The 18,541-nt window shown below is 55.4% G+C and overlaps 1 protein-coding gene across 1 annotated transcript; it reads left to right on the plus strand.

The window, feature by feature from the left end:
- Positions 1 to 677: 677 nt before the first annotated feature.
- FOXD2 (forkhead box D2) lies at positions 678 to 2,123 on the plus strand. The gene has a single exon (XM_065657181.1). It carries the CDS (start codon positions 710 to 712, stop codon positions 2,024 to 2,026), a length of 1,317 nt encoding a protein of 438 aa, XP_065513253.1. The 5' UTR covers positions 678 to 709; the 3' UTR covers positions 2,027 to 2,123.
- Positions 2,124 to 18,541: the final 16,418 nt, after the last annotated feature.

Here is an 18,541-nt window from a genome sequence, read left to right on the forward strand (position 1 = left end):
CAAGCCGGCTCCAAGTGTAGCCGGCGCATCCGAGCGCCAGGGGAGAGGGCAGCGCCTTTCCTCGAAAGCATCCCCGCCGCGGGCGGGGGATGCGCTCCCCGGGGACCCGGGCAGCCCCTCGTCGTGCCCCGCAGGGGCTGCAGCGGGCGGCGGGCGCCACGTGACGCCGGGGCGGTCGTATAAAGGCCTGGGGAGCGCTGGCAACAGGCGAAGAGTCGGAGCGTTTCCAGCTCGGGAGGGGTGGGGAGCCGCCTTCCCAACTTCTGCCCTCCCCCCCCACCCCCTATTCCCCCGCCCTTCCCTTTCTTCCCTTTCTTCCCTCCCCCTCCCTTCCCCCAGCCCTGCCAAGGAGCCGCCGCACCCCCCGCTTTTTTTCCTCCCCCCATTTTTTTTTTCTCTCTCTCCTTTTATTATCATTATTACCAGTATTTATTATCGCTGCTTCCAAGCTGCCTGCCCACCCTCGGGGAGTCCCGTCCCTCCGCCCCCGCCCCGCGCCCCCTCCACCGCCCCTCCCTCCGCAGCCACCACCCCGCAGCTCTGCCGCGGCCCCGCCAGCAGCGGCGCGGCGAGCGGGGCGCAGAGCGGCGGCGCCGGGGCGCGGAGTCCCAGCGGCGGCCGCAGCCCTCCGGCACGGCCCCGGGCCCATCCCGGGAGCTGCCGCTAGGTGGGGGGGGAGCCCGGCCCCGGCCGCTCCGGCCGCACAACAATGACTTTGGGCAGCAGCGGCGGCGGCTGCGGGATCATGTCTGAGCGCTCCCCGGAGGAAGAGCCGCTCTCGGAGGTGGAGGATGCGGATATCGACGTGGTGGGCCCGCCCCAGGATGGGAGCAAGTACAGCGATGAGGAGGAGGACGACGACGACGAGGAGGACGACGACGAGGAGGACGGCGGCGATCCGCTGGGGCTCGCCCTGCCGCGGAGCGGGGCCGCCAAGGCGCGCATGGGGGGGTCCCCGGAGCGGCTCTCCCCCGCCGGCGGCTCGGAGCCGGCGTGTGCCCGCGGCGCCGCGCCCGGGGAGAAGGCGCCCGCGGGCAGCGGCGGCGCCGGAGGCAAGAACCCGCTGGTGAAGCCGCCCTACTCCTACATCGCCCTCATCACTATGGCCATCCTGCAGAGCCCCAAGAAGAGGCTGACGCTGAGCGAGATCTGCGAGTTCATCAGCGGGCGCTTCCCCTACTACCGGGAAAAGTTCCCCGCCTGGCAGAACAGCATCCGCCACAACCTCTCCCTCAACGACTGCTTCGTCAAGATCCCCCGGGAGCCCGGCAACCCGGGCAAGGGCAACTACTGGACGCTGGACCCCGAGTCCGCCGACATGTTCGACAACGGGAGCTTCCTGCGCCGGAGGAAGCGCTTCAAGCGGCAGCAGCAGCTGCACCCGCCGCACCCCGAGCTGCTGTTACGGGCCGGGGCCGCCGACCCCGCCGCCTTCCTGCCCGGCTTCGCCTACGGACCCTACGGCTACAACTACGGCCTGCAGCTCCAGGGCTATCCCCACCACCACCACGCTGGTGGCGGAGGCGGCGGCGCTGCGGGCGCCTTCCCCTTCCCGGCGCCGCACTGCCCGTTACCGGCTCCGCCGCCTCCCGCCGCCGCCTCGGTCTTCTCCGCCGCCTCGGGGCTGCCCTCCTTCCTGGGCGGCGAGCTGAACTGCAGGAAGTCCTTCTACCACCCCCAGCTCAGCCCTACCGCCCTGCCCGCCGCCCTCCTCCAGACCCTGAAGCCGGACCCCACGCCCGGCGGTGGCAGCGGCGGCAGCACCAACCACCCCTCTCGGCCCTCTTTTTCCATAGACAACATCATCGGGGGGGCCGTGCCCCCGCCGCCCAGCACCAACCCCAGCGCCGCGCCCGCCGCGCCCTACCCCGCCGGCCAGGCGGGCCCCCCGGCGCAGGTCCTGGCCGTGCTCAGTCCCGCCTTGGCCCCGGCACAGCCCCAGGTCAGCCTGGCACACGAGCCGCTCCTGCAGCCGGCCCAGAACTTTTCCAGTAAAATCACAACCCTGAGCAGCTGTCATTTTTAAAGTGTGCCGGGGAGGGGGGTGGGGGGAAGAGTCGCGAAGCAAACGGCCCCTTCCCAGCTCCCCCCCCTCCGAAACTTCTCCCCTTCCCTCTCCTCGTTCCCCCCATCTCCTGTTGTGTTTTAAGGTAGGAAATATTTCCTCTTTTTTTTTTTTTCCTCCCTAATTTTTACTTTATTTCCAGGCTTTGTGGCATCCAGAAATGTTTGTGTCCCTTTGCTCGAAAAAAAAAAAAGTATATATATATATATATATATAATTAAATAAATCGGGATGGCGGGAAGGGAGAAAGAATAACACGATTTCGTCCCGCAAGCGCCAAAGCTTGTTTATAAAGTGGCCGTAACATAAGCTGGGACCTGGGCTGGTTGAACACGCAACGTCTTGCGGGGAGTGAGGGGGAATGTTAAGAAAGAAACGATCTTAGGGTCGGAAACGTTTCCTTTGAGAGGTGCGGGTTTTCTGCGGGAGTCCCCCAAATAGCCTGGGAAACTGGCCAGGGGAGTTGCAGACATCCCCGGTCGCAGCGAACCCGTTTTCATTCCTGCCAATCTCCCTCCCGGGCGGTTTTGCCATGTGTGTCTGTCTCCCCCCGGCTCTCAAAGAAAATGTTTCAATGGCTCGATCTTATTTTTAGTTTCTTTGAAGCTTCGGGTCTGGTTTTAAAAGGCACTGTTTAGGGTTTTTTATTTTTAAGAAGAAAAGTCGGTGAAACTCAGGACTGCGGTTTATTTTTTTTTCAATTAGACATTCAAATGCACGTTTAAAAGAAAATCCGATCCGTCAGGAAGTTTGCAGAATTCCCACACTGTTTCACTGGGTTTTTTTGATCCCCGGTTTTCCCACCCCCTCTGTGCGTGGTTGGTTTTTTTGTTTGGTTTTTTTTTGTTTGTTTGGTGGTTTTTTTTTGTTGTTTTTTTTTTTGGTGTATTGGTAATTATTTGTATATAGATTATTCGGGAGCTAATGAGCGGAGTCCAGTTAACTCCTCACTGGTTGTGCATCCGTCATATCTATTTTATTGAGAGAAATCTGTGAATAATTTGATGTGGAAAAGGCAACATAATTTTGTCCACCGTTGGTGTAAATTAATAAATGTTTGTGACCTGGTTAAAAAAAAAATAATCCAAATCGTTCTTTGCGATGTCTTTTGTCACGCTGAGAGCCGAGAGCCCCGCTCGGGCCTCGGAGAAGCGAGTGGCTTCCACCCTCGGGCTGGCGACACTCGCCCGGCTGCGGAGTTTCGCCGCCCGAAGCCGGCGGGACTGAGCCCTCTGCTCCGCGGCCGGGTGCGCAGCCTGCGCGGGGCTGCTCCGCGTCTCCTCTCTTCCCAGCGCTGCGGGCTGGCACACCGACGGTGACTCAGCCGAGGGGCTCCCCTCTTTGGGTCCACGGGGCCGGCAAGGGAAAGGACCCCCTGGAATTTTTTTTTTTTTGTAAATTTTACTTTTTATTTCTTTCCTGGCTTTTTGGTGTGCTCCCCTCATCCTCAAAAAAACCCAAAAAACCCACAGCAATCCCTGCCTGTTTACAGGGGGGAGGGAAATGGGGGCCGGGAGAAAGGTTCTCCCTTCTCTCCCCCCTCTGCCTCCCTTTTATTTTGTTTGGAAAAGTTGACACATGAGGAAATATGTTGGAGGGTTCCCCCCACGCCCAGCACACACGGCCCCTTGGGCCTGCAGCATTTGAATGACCGAATGAAACTTGATCTCTGCCTAAATTTTGCAACAACTTACAAAGTAAATAAACATCTTTAAGCGCTCCCTTCTCCTCCCCCCCCCTCCCCCCCCCCCCATTTATTTATTTCAGGGACCAAACGTGGCTCTTTGATTTGTTTGTTGGCAGAGACCCTGATCTAAAGAATCGAGGCCTTTCTGCCCGTGCAGCCAGCTGAAGGAGAAGGAGAAAAAGAAAAAAAGCTGAGACGTACGAGGCAGGGAGCGGGGGACGGAGCGGGTCCCCGGGCAAGCGGGGCTTTGTGCGGGGCCCGAGGAGCCGGGCGGTGTGCGCCGAGGGAGGGGGAATGGTGTCGGTCTTTCTTTTCTCTTCTTTCCCCCTCCCCCCATTTTTATCTCCCCCTCCTCTGCCCCTGTCTGTGCCACCCCGAACCTCCGCGCAGTTTGTTGATGTTGTTCCTGAACGTGCCGCCTCCCCGCAGCGAGCGGTCTCACATCTCGCCTTCACACACATTTGCTTTTGAAAAGCGATCTTCGTGTCCGGCACTTGGTTGTCTCCCTTTCATGTCCAGCTCCTACAAAAGCGGCTACAAGACTCGACATGGGAGAAAAGAGGAGGCCAATGAATCTATTTTCCAGATTGCCAAGCACATGGTTGGAAATTGAAGGGGCTTTTGTAGCATTTCCCCTTCCTCCCTCCCTCCTCACTTCTTTTCTTTTGCTTGTGTGCAAATTGTTCAATTGCTCTGGCAGGGGTGTTCCTGACAAGCTCATTACTAGAAGGTGCCAGACCCCTCCTCTCCCTCTCCCCCAAAGTCTTTGATGAAGTTAAAATGCGCTGATAGCTGCTCTCGGGGCTATCTTTGTTCAGCCTCCTTTAATAACCGAGCCTGCTTTGAGGAGACGGGATCCGAAGGAAGAAAGCGATGTGCAGCGAGGCTGGGTGGTGGTTGTGTGTCTGGAAGGGGCGGAGGAGTGTGTTATTTTAATATAAACTAGCGATTTTAATTTTTTTTTCTTGTTTGTTCGCGAAGTGCGGGAGGAAAATGAGCCAAAGTGCCAGGAGCGGATAAGAAATAGCAGCCAGTGCCCGCGGGGATGAACGGGTGCGTCTCGCCCCTGCAGCCCCCGCTGGGTGCAGGGGGTTCTCCAAGTTGGTGGTCTCGGGGTTTGGAGGGATGGAGGGGGGTCCTCTCTGCAGGGAAGCGGTATTTCCCCGGAGAGACTCCTTCCCCCACACTCTCAGGGGAGGGGGCTCTCTTGTTTCTGGGTCTGGGACACCTTTCCCCTGCTCCGTTCCACTTCTTTTGCCTTGCGGAATCATTGTGGGTTTCTAAGCCGCGGTCGCCGGCCGGGTTTGAAGCTGAGCTGACCTGGGAGCGGAGGGGTTTTCCCCCCTTAGCCGCGGTACCCTCACAGGACGGGCCCGCCGGGCTGGGCTGGGCTCTCCGGGCCTGCGGGGGCTGCGAGCGCCGACGCCGTCCGGGTTTTTTGAGAGAGGGGGACGAGGATGCCCAAGCGGCTGTAATCTTAGATTTTTCCCATCCCCTAAATTTTTCTCAAGCACTCGAGCTCTTTCCGTGCCCCGGTCGAACTCACGCCGCCTGAAAATATTTGCGTCGCTTCAGGAGCCGGGGGCGGAACGGCGAGGACCTCCCGGGAACCGGTTCCCCTCCAGCCACCGGGACGGGGGGCGGCGAGGAGGGGCCCGAGGGGACTCCTCTGGGCCAGGAACCACTGGCCGGGCTCGGCTCGGGGGGTTAATGCGAAATCTTGTCTCGGCGAGGCAGGACGGATAATGGCTTCTAATTACGGGGCTGCCTGGCTCCGCAGCCCCGATCTTCACGGGACATTATTTTTAAGCGTTCAGCGAGGATCATTTTTCACGCCTCGCTGCCTAAAGGAGGGTTTTATTTATTTATTGGAGGGGGGAGGTGGGGAGGACACCAGTAATAACCGAGCACTGAAAGGAAAATAATTAGCTGTTGCAGTCGCCTGCTTGGGAGTCTTTGGCCAGAAAAGCGACCCGGCATTTCCCTTCCCTCTCGTCCGTAGGAGAATCCACCCGGTTCTCGGTGTTGCTTTCGGTGGTTGTTTTGCCAGCGTTAAACCCAGGGCATAGCCGGGCCGGCGGCGACTCCGTTCTCGCCATAAGGCCCGATCCTTTGCCACAGGTTCGGAGTTTTTTCCCTTTCGCCTTTCGCGCCGGGGCTCTGCTCGGCGGCTGTTCCTGAGCGGGGCCGGAGGGATATGGGTTTCACTGCTTTGCCTCTCCGCTCGTGGGCATATATATGTGGAACTGACTATTTCTTTTTTTTTTTTTAATGTGTCCCCACTCCTTTCTATATGTCAGATGAAGGGGTTGTAACATAATCCGCGATGCTCTCTGCGTAGTTACTTCGCGGCGGTTTTCTGTTATGTGCGTAGCGCGAGTGAGGTGGAAAACGGGGTTTCTCCTCGGGTTTATGGAGGCGGGATAAAACGATGCTGCCCCGGAATATCCCCGTCAGGACCGCAGCGGGGGAGGACGGACACAATTTATTTCGCTGCTTTCGCTTAACTAAGCCCGTGTTATGCACAGCGGGTACAGAGAAAGGAAGCGAGTGGCCCTTCCCTCGCCGGCCGGGCTCCGACTCATCGGCTGCGGCATCCCGGCCCAGCCGGCCCTGATGCCCTGTCCGCTCGGCCCTCGCCTCCTGTCTCCTCCCTCCTCCCCTGGCACCTTCTGCTTTCCATTACTGCCGATTTGGAGAATTAGGAAAGGTCAAGATCTTATTCCTTTCCCCAGTAGTTTTTTGGTTTTCTCTTTCTAGTTCTTCGGAGCCCTGAACAAAAATAAATCAACCTGGATTATAGAAACCACCTTTAGACATCAAGAACATCTTTTCCAATAGCTCGGCTTTTCCTCCGGGCCTGCCCTGGCCCTTCCCTTTGACTGCGCAGAAACTCCCGTTTTCACGGTGTATTTAGGATTTAATAATAACGCCCAGTCTCCCTGTGCCCCAGTGCCCGACCTGAAAACACTTTCCAGCCTAGTAATTTTGGAAAATAACTGCCCTCCAGCATCTTCTTTCCCTCCGCATTTTCCTTTCGTTTCTCTCCTTTTCCGACACAGAAAGTAGAGAAACGAGTTTAAAACAAAACAAAAAACCCCCAAAAAACCACCCCCCCCCCAAAACCAAAAAAACCCAAGCAATCAAAAAACCCCAAACATTTTCCGATCTGTGGGGGGCGGGAGGAGCTGTCGCAGCCGACTCAGCCGCAGGAAAATTGCCTTGGAAATTAAGTTGGTGCTTTCGAAATCCTCCTCGAGATGTCCGCGGTAGGTCAGGGCCCTGCACTCGCCCCTCCGTCTGTCTGTCGGGCGAGAACAGGGGTCGGACCCGCGCTCTCCCCTCACCTCCCAAACCACCATCTTTCCTTCCTCCTCCTCTTCCTCGTCTTTTCTCGTTCTCGCCCTCTTTTTTTTTTTTCTTTCTCTTTTCTCACTCGCCCTCTTCTTTCTCTCCTCTTTCTCTCTTTCTCTCTTCTTTCTCTCTTTCTCTCTTTCTTTCTCTCTTTCTCTCTTTCTCTCTTTCTTTCTCTCTTCTTTTCCTCTTTCTTTCTCTCTTCTTTCCCTCTCTCTTTCTCTTTTTCCTTCTTTCCTTCCTTCTTTCTTATTTCGTTCTTTCCTACTTATTTTTTCTTTTCTTTCTTTCTTTCTTTCTTTCTTTCTTTCTTTCTTTCTTTCTTTCTTTCTTTCTTTCTTTCTTTCTTTCTTTCTTTCTTTCTTTCTCACACTTCTTTTTTCTTTCGCTCCTTTTTCGCTCTTCTATTTACTTGTTTCTTTTTCCCTTTCTCCGTCTTGGTTTTCTCTTTGTTTCTCTCTTTCTCCCCCCAGTCCCTCTTTAATTTTCTCTTTTACTTTTTCTCTCTTTCTCCCTCTTTTCCTCTTTCTTTTTATCTCTCTTCCCCCTCCCTTCTTCGCTCTTCTCTTTCTTCTCTCTCTGTTTCTCTATTTCAGTTTTTTCCCCCTCTCTTTCTCTTTTTCTCTCTTTCACCTTTTCCCTCTTTTTTTCCTTCCTCTTTCTCTTTGTGTCAGTGTCTCTAGTCTCACCCACTTCGTCTCGGGTCCATAGAGGGCCGCTCTCCCGCTCTCTCCAGGATGTTCCCAACTCTGTCCAGCCCTTCGAATCGTTTTCCCGGCCACAGCGGGGGGGTCTCCCCTCCTTTGAACCAGAGGAAATACTGTCGGACCCCTGGATTCAGCGGTTCCCCTGCCTGTGCCTGGTGGGCTGTGGGGCAGCTCGGGGCGCGTTTCCCGAGCGGCAGCACGGCGGCCCCGGGAGCACATCCCCGTACACCCCTCTTTTCACCGGCCCGTCGGTACGTTTAGCGGAGTGAACCGTGCGGGAGGCGACGTCCCCAGCCCAGGCGGGGTTGCAGGGGCGAGCGTGTGCCGGTCCCCACTCCCCCCGCCCTCGCACGGGGTCCGGCGCCCGTGCGAGGCCACTTCGCATTTTATTATTAAAAAAGATGCAACTTGGCACCCCAAGCCCATGGCAACAACAGGTGCCGCTGCGATCCGGGACAAAAACCGCTCGCGATAGGGTTTGATCGCGCGTTTCCAACCCTTCCTCATGATTCAAGTGCTAATTATCTCCTCGGGTGGACGGTCCCGGGATGTGCCAGCCCGCTGCCCGGGAACGGGTCACTCGACCGGCCCGGCCTCGCTGGGCAGCCGGTACTGAGCAGCCCGGAGCCCGGCCCGGCGGCCTTTTTTCAGCCGCGGGCAGGCGATGTCTCCCTCCCTTGCTCACCGCCCTGGCTGCCCGCATCCCTCCTCCTATGACCCGGATAAATTAGATACATGGATATGGAGTGAATTGAAATCGCGCATCTCTCCGTCTGCCAAAGCAGGTCTCGTAAACCCGAATGAAAACCTGAAAGGGAGATAATCTCCCTGTTGAGAGATCGGGCGGGAGTCCGAAGGAGTGTAATGAGTTTGTGTGTCGGTTCCTACAGGAGAGGCTTCATGTCGGTGCCTCGGGATCTTTCTAATTGCCTGTTTGGTGGTGTTTCTCCCACCTGCCGATCCTTTCTGGGTATCGAGGGTCGGGCTTCATGTCGCATGGTGGCAGGGAAGCACTTTTCGGGGCTGTCCTTGTCCGTTTCGATCAGATTTCGATTTCCCGGCTTTAAGTCGCCTTTTAGGTGAAATTCCATTCCGTATTCGTTAGTACCGGGGTTTTGAAACGGGTTAAACCAACACTAGTGATTCCTTTCACTCTCGCAAAAATTCCCAGATACTTCACTTTTCCCCGCCGACGGAGGCGAGCGGAGAGTCCTCGAAAAGTCCGTGTAACCTGAACGAGTCCCCACTCCCCCCCCCGCGAATCACTCCTCGGCGGTGAGAGCCGTCTGCGGGGCACACCATCGCCTTCAATTCCAGCTAGATTCCCTGCAAAATCCGTGGGAATTTTTCCCCCCACCCGGACGAGATTACCTGGAGTACCCCCCATGGTGCCCACCCCATCAGCCCTGGGCAGAGGGAGAAGCGGGGACCCAGGAACAGACTCCGGGTGTAGGAAACCCTACGGCCGGGCGGGAGCGGAGCCGTGCTGGGGCACCCCCGACTGCAGTTCAGCCGCAGCGGCCGGACCCTCGGTGGTCCGGGGACCGAGGGGACACCGCTGTCGCTTTACATTTAAAATAAGTAAAGAAGGAAAAACTGCCCTCGTCTGCTGATGGGGCCAACAAATCCCAGGGTCCAGCCAGACGGAGCCCCCTCGCCTCGGACCCCCCGAGGCGCCAGGTCCCGGAAGGCTGCGTGGGGGGGAGCGGGGGGAGATGTGAAGCGGCTGGCTGGGGCAGTGCTGCTCCCTCATCCCTCCTGCAGCGCTCCTGGGATCCCCTCCTCCTAGGAGAGAGACGTGTCCGCAAAAAAGAGGCAAGAAAAGGAGCAGGCAGGGCTCGGCCCAGAGCCGGGGTGCAGCGCCGAGCACCCACCGCCGACCCGGGGGGGATGTGGGGAGCAACCCCTTCCCTGGGCGAGCAGGGTGTCCCAGTGACTCTCTCCTGGATCTGTGCCCCTCAAACTCATCTTCCCACCGCTAACCTGGGTTTATTTCTGAAGTGCCCTTTCCTCTTTTTTTCTACCTTTTTTTTTTTTTTTTCATATTTAATTACTTCTCTTGCAAAACCCGAGGCCGCTGCTACCTAACCCGGATCCCGGCACTGAAATCCATGTCTCCTCTGTGACTTACAACCCAAATCCCAGTCCCATGACCTTTCTCTTTCGCCCCCCCGGGGTCCCCCACCCTCGGTCATGTGGGACAAGAGTAAATTTATCCACCCTGGTGGAAAGGCCTCCCTTCTACAGTTGCTCCGGAGAAGCCCGACACGTGTCATAAGGAGGATAATTTCGTTTTCCCACCTTTCTCTCTATCCCTTCTTTTAAATTCGGCTTTAATTTCGTTTTCTTCCCTGCCCCACAGCGCTCCCATCCCCTCTCGGGCATGCTTCTGCTCTGTGTATCTCTTACAATAAACCTCTGCCAAGAAGATCACTTCAGAGAGACGTTTCTGACGGCTCTTGAGCTCAGGAGATCGCCGAAAAGGGCATTTCTGTCCTCCTGGGAGCTGCGGAGAGCTGAGCCCCGGTAGCCTCCGCTCGCCGCGGGTCTCCCCCTCCCGCCGCACCGTGGAGGGTCCCCCACCCCCTGCCCCAAGGAGCTGGAGTTGTGGCTGGGGGCCGGAACCCTCCCTAAGCCCTGCGGGAGGGAAAACCCACCCACGGCCGCCTCTCCGTCTGTCCCGAGGCTTCGGTCGGTCCTTTTCCCTACCACGGCTGCTCTTCCTGCCCCAGTTCCTGCGGGGAGACCGCACGCTCGGGTCGGGGGAGCAGCGACTGGCGAAACCACCCAACCAGGTTGTTCCCCTCCTCAGCCCAAGTGTTTTTTTTCAGCTGCAACCGAAGTTGGGGAAGGCTGCGGGCGCGTCTTCCTGTCCCCCCATCCCATCTCTGCTGAGAGGTGGGTGGCATCAGGAATAGGGTGCCCCCCGTTTCCCGAGGGATAGCACCGCAGTTGCAGAGGTTATGTGCGAGGGAGGCAGCTCTAGAGGGTCGCACAGCCCCTCCGGCAGGCCGGGGCCAAGCGGTGTCCCCCAGTATCCCCGGGGGCGCCGGGCCTCGCCATCCCTGTCGCAACGGGCTTCGACCCCTTCCTCGCTGCGACGGGTGACTAGGGTGCCCGGCGCCCCCCACCCCGTCTGGCCCGGGATGCTTGTCGGATGCTCGGTGCGGAGCCGGTGCCGCCAGCTCCGCCGTCGGGGCCGGCTGGAGGAAGCTGCTCCGGCCGCAAACAGTGTGTGAACCGGTTGCGGGCAGCTCCGATTTGTGTTGCGCCGAATCCCCCTTTTTATTTTTGGCACTGCCAGCCGTAGGCATGCTCCGGGTTCTGCCCGGAGTGGGGCTTTACCCCAACCGCAGGCAGGTGTCGGGAACATTTTGGCGTAGGAAATGAAACCACGGCTCTGAGCGGAGCTGTCTGGTCCTTCCCCTCCGTTCTTGCCCGGTAAACTCCTGCCCACGGTCTCCCGTGGAAAAAAAAAAAAAAAAGGCGAGGAATTGATAGAAACCACTCATTTACGCGGCCTCGCTGAGACATCGGGAAATATATTAGCGAAAGCGTAACTGAAATCCCGGAGAGCTCGATTTCAGGAGCTACTATCGGCTGCCGGAGATGAAAAACGGGTAGTGCGTTCTCCCATATGGAAAACACACATCTTGGAGCTTCCCGCCAGATCCAGTTTGCATTATAGTAGATATTCCCAGAATTTTCCTTTTGCTTTTGCACAGTAGTCCTTGGTCGCGCTTTTTTGTCTGCCCGGGACAGAAAAAATTGAAAATATTCATCGAGAGGGAAGGGCGTCTTGTGATAATAGGAAACACGGGTCCTTTTTAGAAATATCTTTTTTTTTTTTTTGTCGCTCCAGATTTCAAAGGGAAAATAGAAATGTGGGAAGGCAGCGTAGCAGCGCCGATGTGAAATAATAAAGGTAAATCAATCGGAAAACAACGTTTCCCCGAAAACCAAGTGGTGAAAAGTGGATTTCCAACGCGGGCCGAGCTAAGGAAGAGGGTCTCACTGCCCATTCCGCAGGTGCCTCGGCGGGAGCTTTATAACCCACAGGTTTGTCCCATTTTCCCCGCTCCCGGCGTGCGTTCGGGGCAGGGACCGATCCTCTCTCTTTCCTGCTCCCAAATTCCGGCCACCTGCACCCCGTTCCCGCGCTCCGCGCCCCCCCGCCTGGAAACTGAACAGAATTGCTCAATCTCACCTTCGGCGGGAGCAGATCCGCGCTGCTCCCGCCGCGTTCCCGTTGTTTTCCCTCGGGAAAGGAAGGTTTAAATAAAACGCCCCCCCTGCCCCCCGCACACACACTTTGTTTGTATCTGGGTACTGGTGTTATTTCCCGGGCTGCCCCGGATTTTGACGAGGGAGAGGCACGGAGGGAACAGAGTTGTGCCCTGGAGTGGGGGCGGCGGCGGCTACCGCCTCTATTTTAATGTCATTATAGTTGCCGTGGCAACCCATTGGATCACTCTTCCTGGAGTGAACCTTGTGACAATGGTTGGTTTGAGAGAAATCGGTAAATGTGCAACCGAGGGACACAGCTACATTACCGCGAACAACAGCGAGGGTTTAACATGTGACCCTTCCAATTATACTGATGATACCTCGGTGCAGCTGCCTCCGTCGCGCCGCGAAGATGTGGTTGTTTGGAGGGTTTGGGCAGGCGGTCCCGGAGCTGTCTGGGGCCACAGCCCGCACACCTCTGCCCTCCCGGGGAGCCCGAAGAGGGGAGCAGCATCTCTGCACTCGGATGGCGAATGTGGTCCCAATTCGTCCAAACAGCAAGAAAGGAAGAAAAAGCTTCTCCGGGGAAACGTAGAGGGAGCTGAACATGCGGAGGGGCCGTGACTGCGAGGATGGGGAATAAGGACGTTCTTGGGGGGTGGGCAGGGACCCTTCCCCCCTAGCCCCCCCCGCCCCGGCTCCCTCGGAACACACAGCACTGGCGGCACACATGTGGCATGGCTGCAGGAAGGAACGAACAAAATCCACCCTCTCTCCACAAAAAAGAAATAGTTTGAAGCCTTAAAATATGGTTCAGAGAATTACAAGTAATCAGAGCTGCGGGGGTCAGCAGTGCAAACTTTTTAAGACTAATGTTTATTTAGAAAAGTGAGTGGTGTCTGCATTGCTTTTCTAGTGCCCCAGCACAAAAGTCCTAATGGCTTTTGCAGACTTTCCATGACAAGCTCCTGCACAGGGCGCGGGGACCACCGCCGAAAGCAACCCCGAGCCGCCCCCTTTCAAAGGGAGGGTTGCCGCAGGGTTTTAAATCGCGGCCCCCCATCTTCCCATGAATCAGAGACAATATTTTCTGCAACCCCTCCCCAATTTTTCCCCGCTTTCCTTTCGTTTAATGAAACCCGAACCCTCGATAATATCGGGGAGGAGAAATCGGGGGATGGAGACGGTGATATCCCCCCCTTCCCAGCCTCGTTCAGCCCTAGACGGCTGCGGTCCCGAAAGCAACGCGGGGGTTCAGCCGAGCTGGAAACCTCGTTAAGAGAAACCCGGGGGCAGAAGCAGGAGCAGGCGCGGGGTGGGCTGGTCAGTGTCCATTGGGGAGACATCGCTGTCAAGCCCATTCCTCCCATCTCACCCCCTCTCCGTTGTCACCCTCCAGCTGCTCTCCCGGGAGCCCAGCCACACCGCCAGTCCCGGTGCAATTTTGGGGGTCTCTGCTGAGCCCACCGCAAAATTCGGAGGATTTGGCTGCCCTTGCAGAACCTCAAGTCTCCATCTCGGGATGCTCCTTTTCTTCCCAAGACTGGGGGAGTAAACCCAGCAACGCCCCAAACCTCACATGCCTCGACTTCAAAGAGAAGGTGAATCCAAGGGATCCCCAGACCTGCGATTCCACTGTAAACCATCGCCACCAAGTGCTAGGTGCCTTGTAGCAGGACCAGGAGAACTCAGCTTGTTATAATTCCTTCCTGCATTCCCCTGCCCTTAACAGGTGGCAGTAACTGGGAGGGCCAAGCAGAGCAGGGTCTCAGCTCCCTTTCCAACAAAGGACAGTAATTGCAGCCTTGATGTGGACTGCAACCAGCAGCAAACCCACTGCCTTCCCATGGGCCCCAAGGGGAGGACAGGGCTATTGCAACTGCTCAGGAAAACGCCTATGTTTACCCCCTCTCCCCAGTCTGTGTGCCTAACAGCCCTAGAAGCTTTCTATTTACTTTTGTTGTAAACACAAGCTGTTTTACTAAACCCAGTTGGCAGAAGGTGATGTGCTGCTAAAATGCTCCTGTTCCTAGCAAAGGCAAGACCAGATATAATCTGTGGAGTCTCAATGACTGCCCTAGGATACCCCAGCCCGTTTCCCATCCTTTGCAGGTGTTTGCAGGTTTGGGTGTGTGACAGCAGAGGGATGGGGTTAACCTGGCTGTGCTGGGTGAGCAGGTCTGCGGGGGCTGCATCCCTCCGTGTGTCCCCAGGGGCTCCCACTCAGTAGAGAATCAGGTAAGAAAGGGTTGGGTGGTAGAGCTACGTGGAGTGGAGACTTGGAGAGCGCCACATCTCTTATTTGGGGGATATGAGGCTACTGACCCACCATCAGTGTTGAGTCCTCAGTATGGATGTATTGGGGAGCCACTGGCATGGCTGGGATCAGCTCTGGGTTCTGACTCTGTTGTCCCCTCTCCTGTCATTGGGGTTCACAGCTCATCATCAGGACACCCAGGGAGGCTCTGCAGCAGGACAGTGCTCTCAGCAGTGAGATGTGCGGGAGAGAAACAGGGTGGGTGAGAGGTGCAGGGTGGAAGGGGGAGAGAAAGGGGCTGGATTCTGCTCCCTTTCTGGCCAAGTGGCTGCCTTGTCCTGTTTCTGGAAACGTGAGCTCAGTTTAACCCCTTCTTTGGTTTGTGTATGGAAAAAAATGCAGCTTAAACCCAAGAAGGCTGAATCACGCATTGGCAGCTGAAAGTGCCTCTGGAAACACTCACACCTGAGGCCTGATCCTGCCTTCTCCTGGCCAAGTCAAGTTCAGGTGCTCAGCTCTCTCAGGACAGGGTCCAGGGCTGAGGATGCAGCCAGTCCTGTGAGGCCAAGCATGATGGAGGGAAGACAGCAGTATTTATAAACTGCTGAAATGTGCCTGACACTTGAGGGAAGATCCTCTCTGCTCCCTCAAGGGCTTTCGTTTGAAGGGCTTGACTTTGCCCTCCAAGAAGTTGATAAGACCTTCTGGCTCCCATTATCTCCCTGAGGGCCCTGCATCACTCCTCACCACATGCTGAAGCACCCAGATCTGTAATTGCTTAGAGGAAGGAGGGCCCTTGGGCAAGACCCCTTTGGGGTTTGGCCTCATGGTACAAAGCCAGGCTGTGAGAAGGGGCTGAATGGCACCAGCCCTTTGCTGTTCTGTATCCCTCCATCCCCCTTACAAAGCACAAATGCTGGGAAAGCTGCATTCAGCCCCAAATTGGGAACATTTGGGCTGAAATCTTTTGAATGCATTTCAAAAGGTGGGCAGGGAGGGAGGATGTGGAGAGGGACATGGGAAGGGGAAATAGCTACAGTGTTGCTGACATGAAGTTGATTTGGCTGGGTCTTGTCCCTTTGTGGTTGTCATCTGTTGCTGTACCTAGGAGATGCTGCAAACCACATGCAGATGAGGCTCAGTCATGTGAGAAGCAATTCCCCATCAGATATCATGACACTGCACCCACCTTACCTTGCCCCCCAATTTAAATCAAAACTGTACTTCTCCCTGGCAGGGAAGGGGTGGGAATTTCAACTAGCTTCTTCTGCACCTGTGTCTCACTCCCCTTGACCTTGCTGGGGCAGAGAGGTGTGTGTGACAGCGTGGGTGTTGGTGGGTGATGGTGCAGGTGCCAATGAGTGGCACAGGGAGGCCACGAGCCAGTGGTGCAAAGCCTGATGCTCCAGCAAGGTTTTTCATCCGCCTCCGCCATGTCAGCAGAGCACAAAGGCAGAGGAGAGGTGAATCCCTCTGTTAAAACACGTGTTTTAAATAACTGGTATTTTTGTTTCTTCCCTTCGGTGTGGCGGGCTTGGCACGCGTCTCTGTTTGCACAATTGCCCTGCCTATATGTTCTGTTGTCCAAGTAAGGAGAAAAAGACTCCGTGCGTGATCTGGAGGTGTATTTTGCTGGTTCTGACATGTAACTATTAATCAAGAGACGACGCAGAAGAGACAAAATCCCCCCCTCCTACCCTTGAACCCTTTCAGATCCCTTTATTTTCCTGGCAGTTGTTGCACTTGGACTGTTTTTTTCACTTTCTCCTCTCAGAGCGGCTGGCTCTAGCAATGGTCCCCAGATTCCTCAGCTATGTCCTACTGAGGGAAAACATTTATTGAAGTTTTGAGATTATTGGGGAAATACATATTTCTGCTTCTTTTCCAAACTCCACTGACAACTTTTCGAAGCCAGCCCTGTGTGTCAGCACTGGGGCAGGAGAGGTGTCTTTTTGCTTTCTTCCCAAAGCTGCTGCCTTCTGTGTGAACTCTGAGTACCCAGAAACACCACAGAGGGGGATTCCTACTGTCACTGTGTGCTTCATTAGCGGGCAAAAGCTGGCGTATGGGTGTACTTTGTTTTCGTCCGTTAATCTGCACTTCAGCTCACTCACATCTCTGAAAAAAATGGGGGTATGGATGCACACATCCAGCTCCTCAGATAATCACATTTCAGATGACCTTCGCTGAGGCAGCATCAATGCTTTGGTGCTGCATGGAAGGAAGCAGAAGAGGGGGTTGTATCAAAAGCAAGGAGATCAGAGAAGGAGAACAGGTCTGGCAAAAAGCTGCCCTTACCTTGTTGGCACACACGCCTGCGACTGAACTATGTGTATGCCTGTGGGGTTGGGCCATGTCCTTGACGGGAGCATCCCCCATGGTTCCTACCCTATGACTGTGCGAGCTGGCAGCACTCGCTGCCTGGCATTGCTTGTGAGCACTGTGTGTGCCCAGCGCTCACCTCCTGCCTCCCAGCACCCCGAACCAGGAGCAAGGTGCTCAGCACCCCCAGAGAAGCACTCTGGCCAGCACGGCGTGCAGTGTGTTAAAACAGCAGCAGGTTGCTTGCTCTAGTCATTCCTGCTGCAAACTCTGCTCTGTGTGTGCACTTGTGTGTATGTGCGTGTGTGTGTGCAGGGGTGTGTGCATGTAGGATGAGAGGAAATGGCCTCAAGTTGTGCCAGGGGAAGTTTAGATTGGATATTGTGAGAAATTTCTTTATGGAAAGGGTTGTCAAGCACTGAAACAGCCCAGCCAGCGAAGTGGTGGAGTCACCATCCCTGGAGGTGTATAAAAGACCTGTAGGTGAGACTCTTAGGGATGTGGTTTGGTGCCAGATTTAGGTTAACAGTTGAACTTGATAAACTTGAGGGTCTCTTCCAACCAAAATGATTCAATGATTCGATGATTCTCTGTATGTGCAGGTATGTATATATGTGTGCAGATGTGTGTGCATAGGTGTGTATGTGCATGTGTGCACGTGGGGAGCTCTCCCCTGGCAGCACAATGGAAGAGCAAAGTGTAAAATGCGCCTGTTCTGGCTCAGTGGATGAATTGTCTACAAAGGGCTCTTCACCCTGAACACACGCTGCAAAGGCACATGGCACTTCTCTGGGTGAAAAATGACTGGGGCTGAGTCACTGTTGCTGAGAAGCATCTCAACACTGCCTGTCAAGGGATGGGAGCTTGTGTTTTGCCTCTGGGACAGCTTTTATTAATGAATTCCTGGGATCACTGTGGGATCAAGGGCACAGAAAACAAGAGGCAAGGGAGAATAGAGATCAAATGTTTGGGCTCTGTATCTGTGGGTCAGATGTGATGCTTGCAGCAATAAGCAGATCTACAAGTGGTGCTGGTCCCTTTCTAGTTTCCACCCCAAAATCTGGGGTTGGGACCAGGAGGAGAGGGCACAGAGAGGTGCTGGATGAAAAGACCAGGTAGCCTGTTTCACATGAAGAAGAGGCAATACCTTTCCCTGGGGCACCCCATAAAACTCACTCTGCTGTGGCTCTCACTCCACTGGCAGCCTCTCTGATAGTAACTACCAAGCACTACAGTTTGGATGTGGTCTTTAGCTTCAGATGTCCTTGAAGCTTCAGCTGCCAGGGGTTGGCAGGGTGCAGCAGGGAGAGGATTGTTCTGTGCTCACTGTTTCTGATATTTGATTTCTAAGCATCCATCCTCAGACGTTGCTGGAGAGGAGGTACTGGAGCTTTGGATGAAATCCCACAAATTTTCATAGAAGCAGAACGGCAGGAAGGCAAACAGGAAAGGAGTAATATACTATTCTCGGGAGCACTGGTTGCATTTCTCTGTTTGCTTTGCTGTGTTGTTTCCTTTTCCTCCAGCCACATACTACAGGATTATGGCAAATGAATTAAGGGATTAAGTCATAAGGGAGAATTAGGATCCTGCTGATTTAGAAGCAGAAGCCCAGATGGGCTTATTGAACTCTGGATGATGCAAGAGCATCTTGGGTAGTGCTGCGGATGTAGGTCATAGAATAATTTAGGTTGGAAGGAACCTCTATAGGTCTCTGGTCCAACAACCCTCAAAGCAGAGCCAGCTTAAATCAGACTGCGCAGGGCTCTGTCCTGCCAAGTTTTGAATGTCTCCAAGGATGGAGATTCCCTCACCTCTCTGGTCCCCTGTGTTTAACCATTCCCAGGGTGATTTTTTCCCCTAATGTCTCATCAAAGCTTTCCCTTCTGCAACTTGTGTTCATTGCCTCTCCTTCTATCTCC

The sequence above is a fragment of the Caloenas nicobarica genome, chromosome Z (genome assembly GCF_036013445.1).
Source record: "Caloenas nicobarica isolate bCalNic1 chromosome Z, bCalNic1.hap1, whole genome shotgun sequence".
Taxonomy (NCBI): Eukaryota; Metazoa; Chordata; class Aves; order Columbiformes; family Columbidae; genus Caloenas; species Caloenas nicobarica.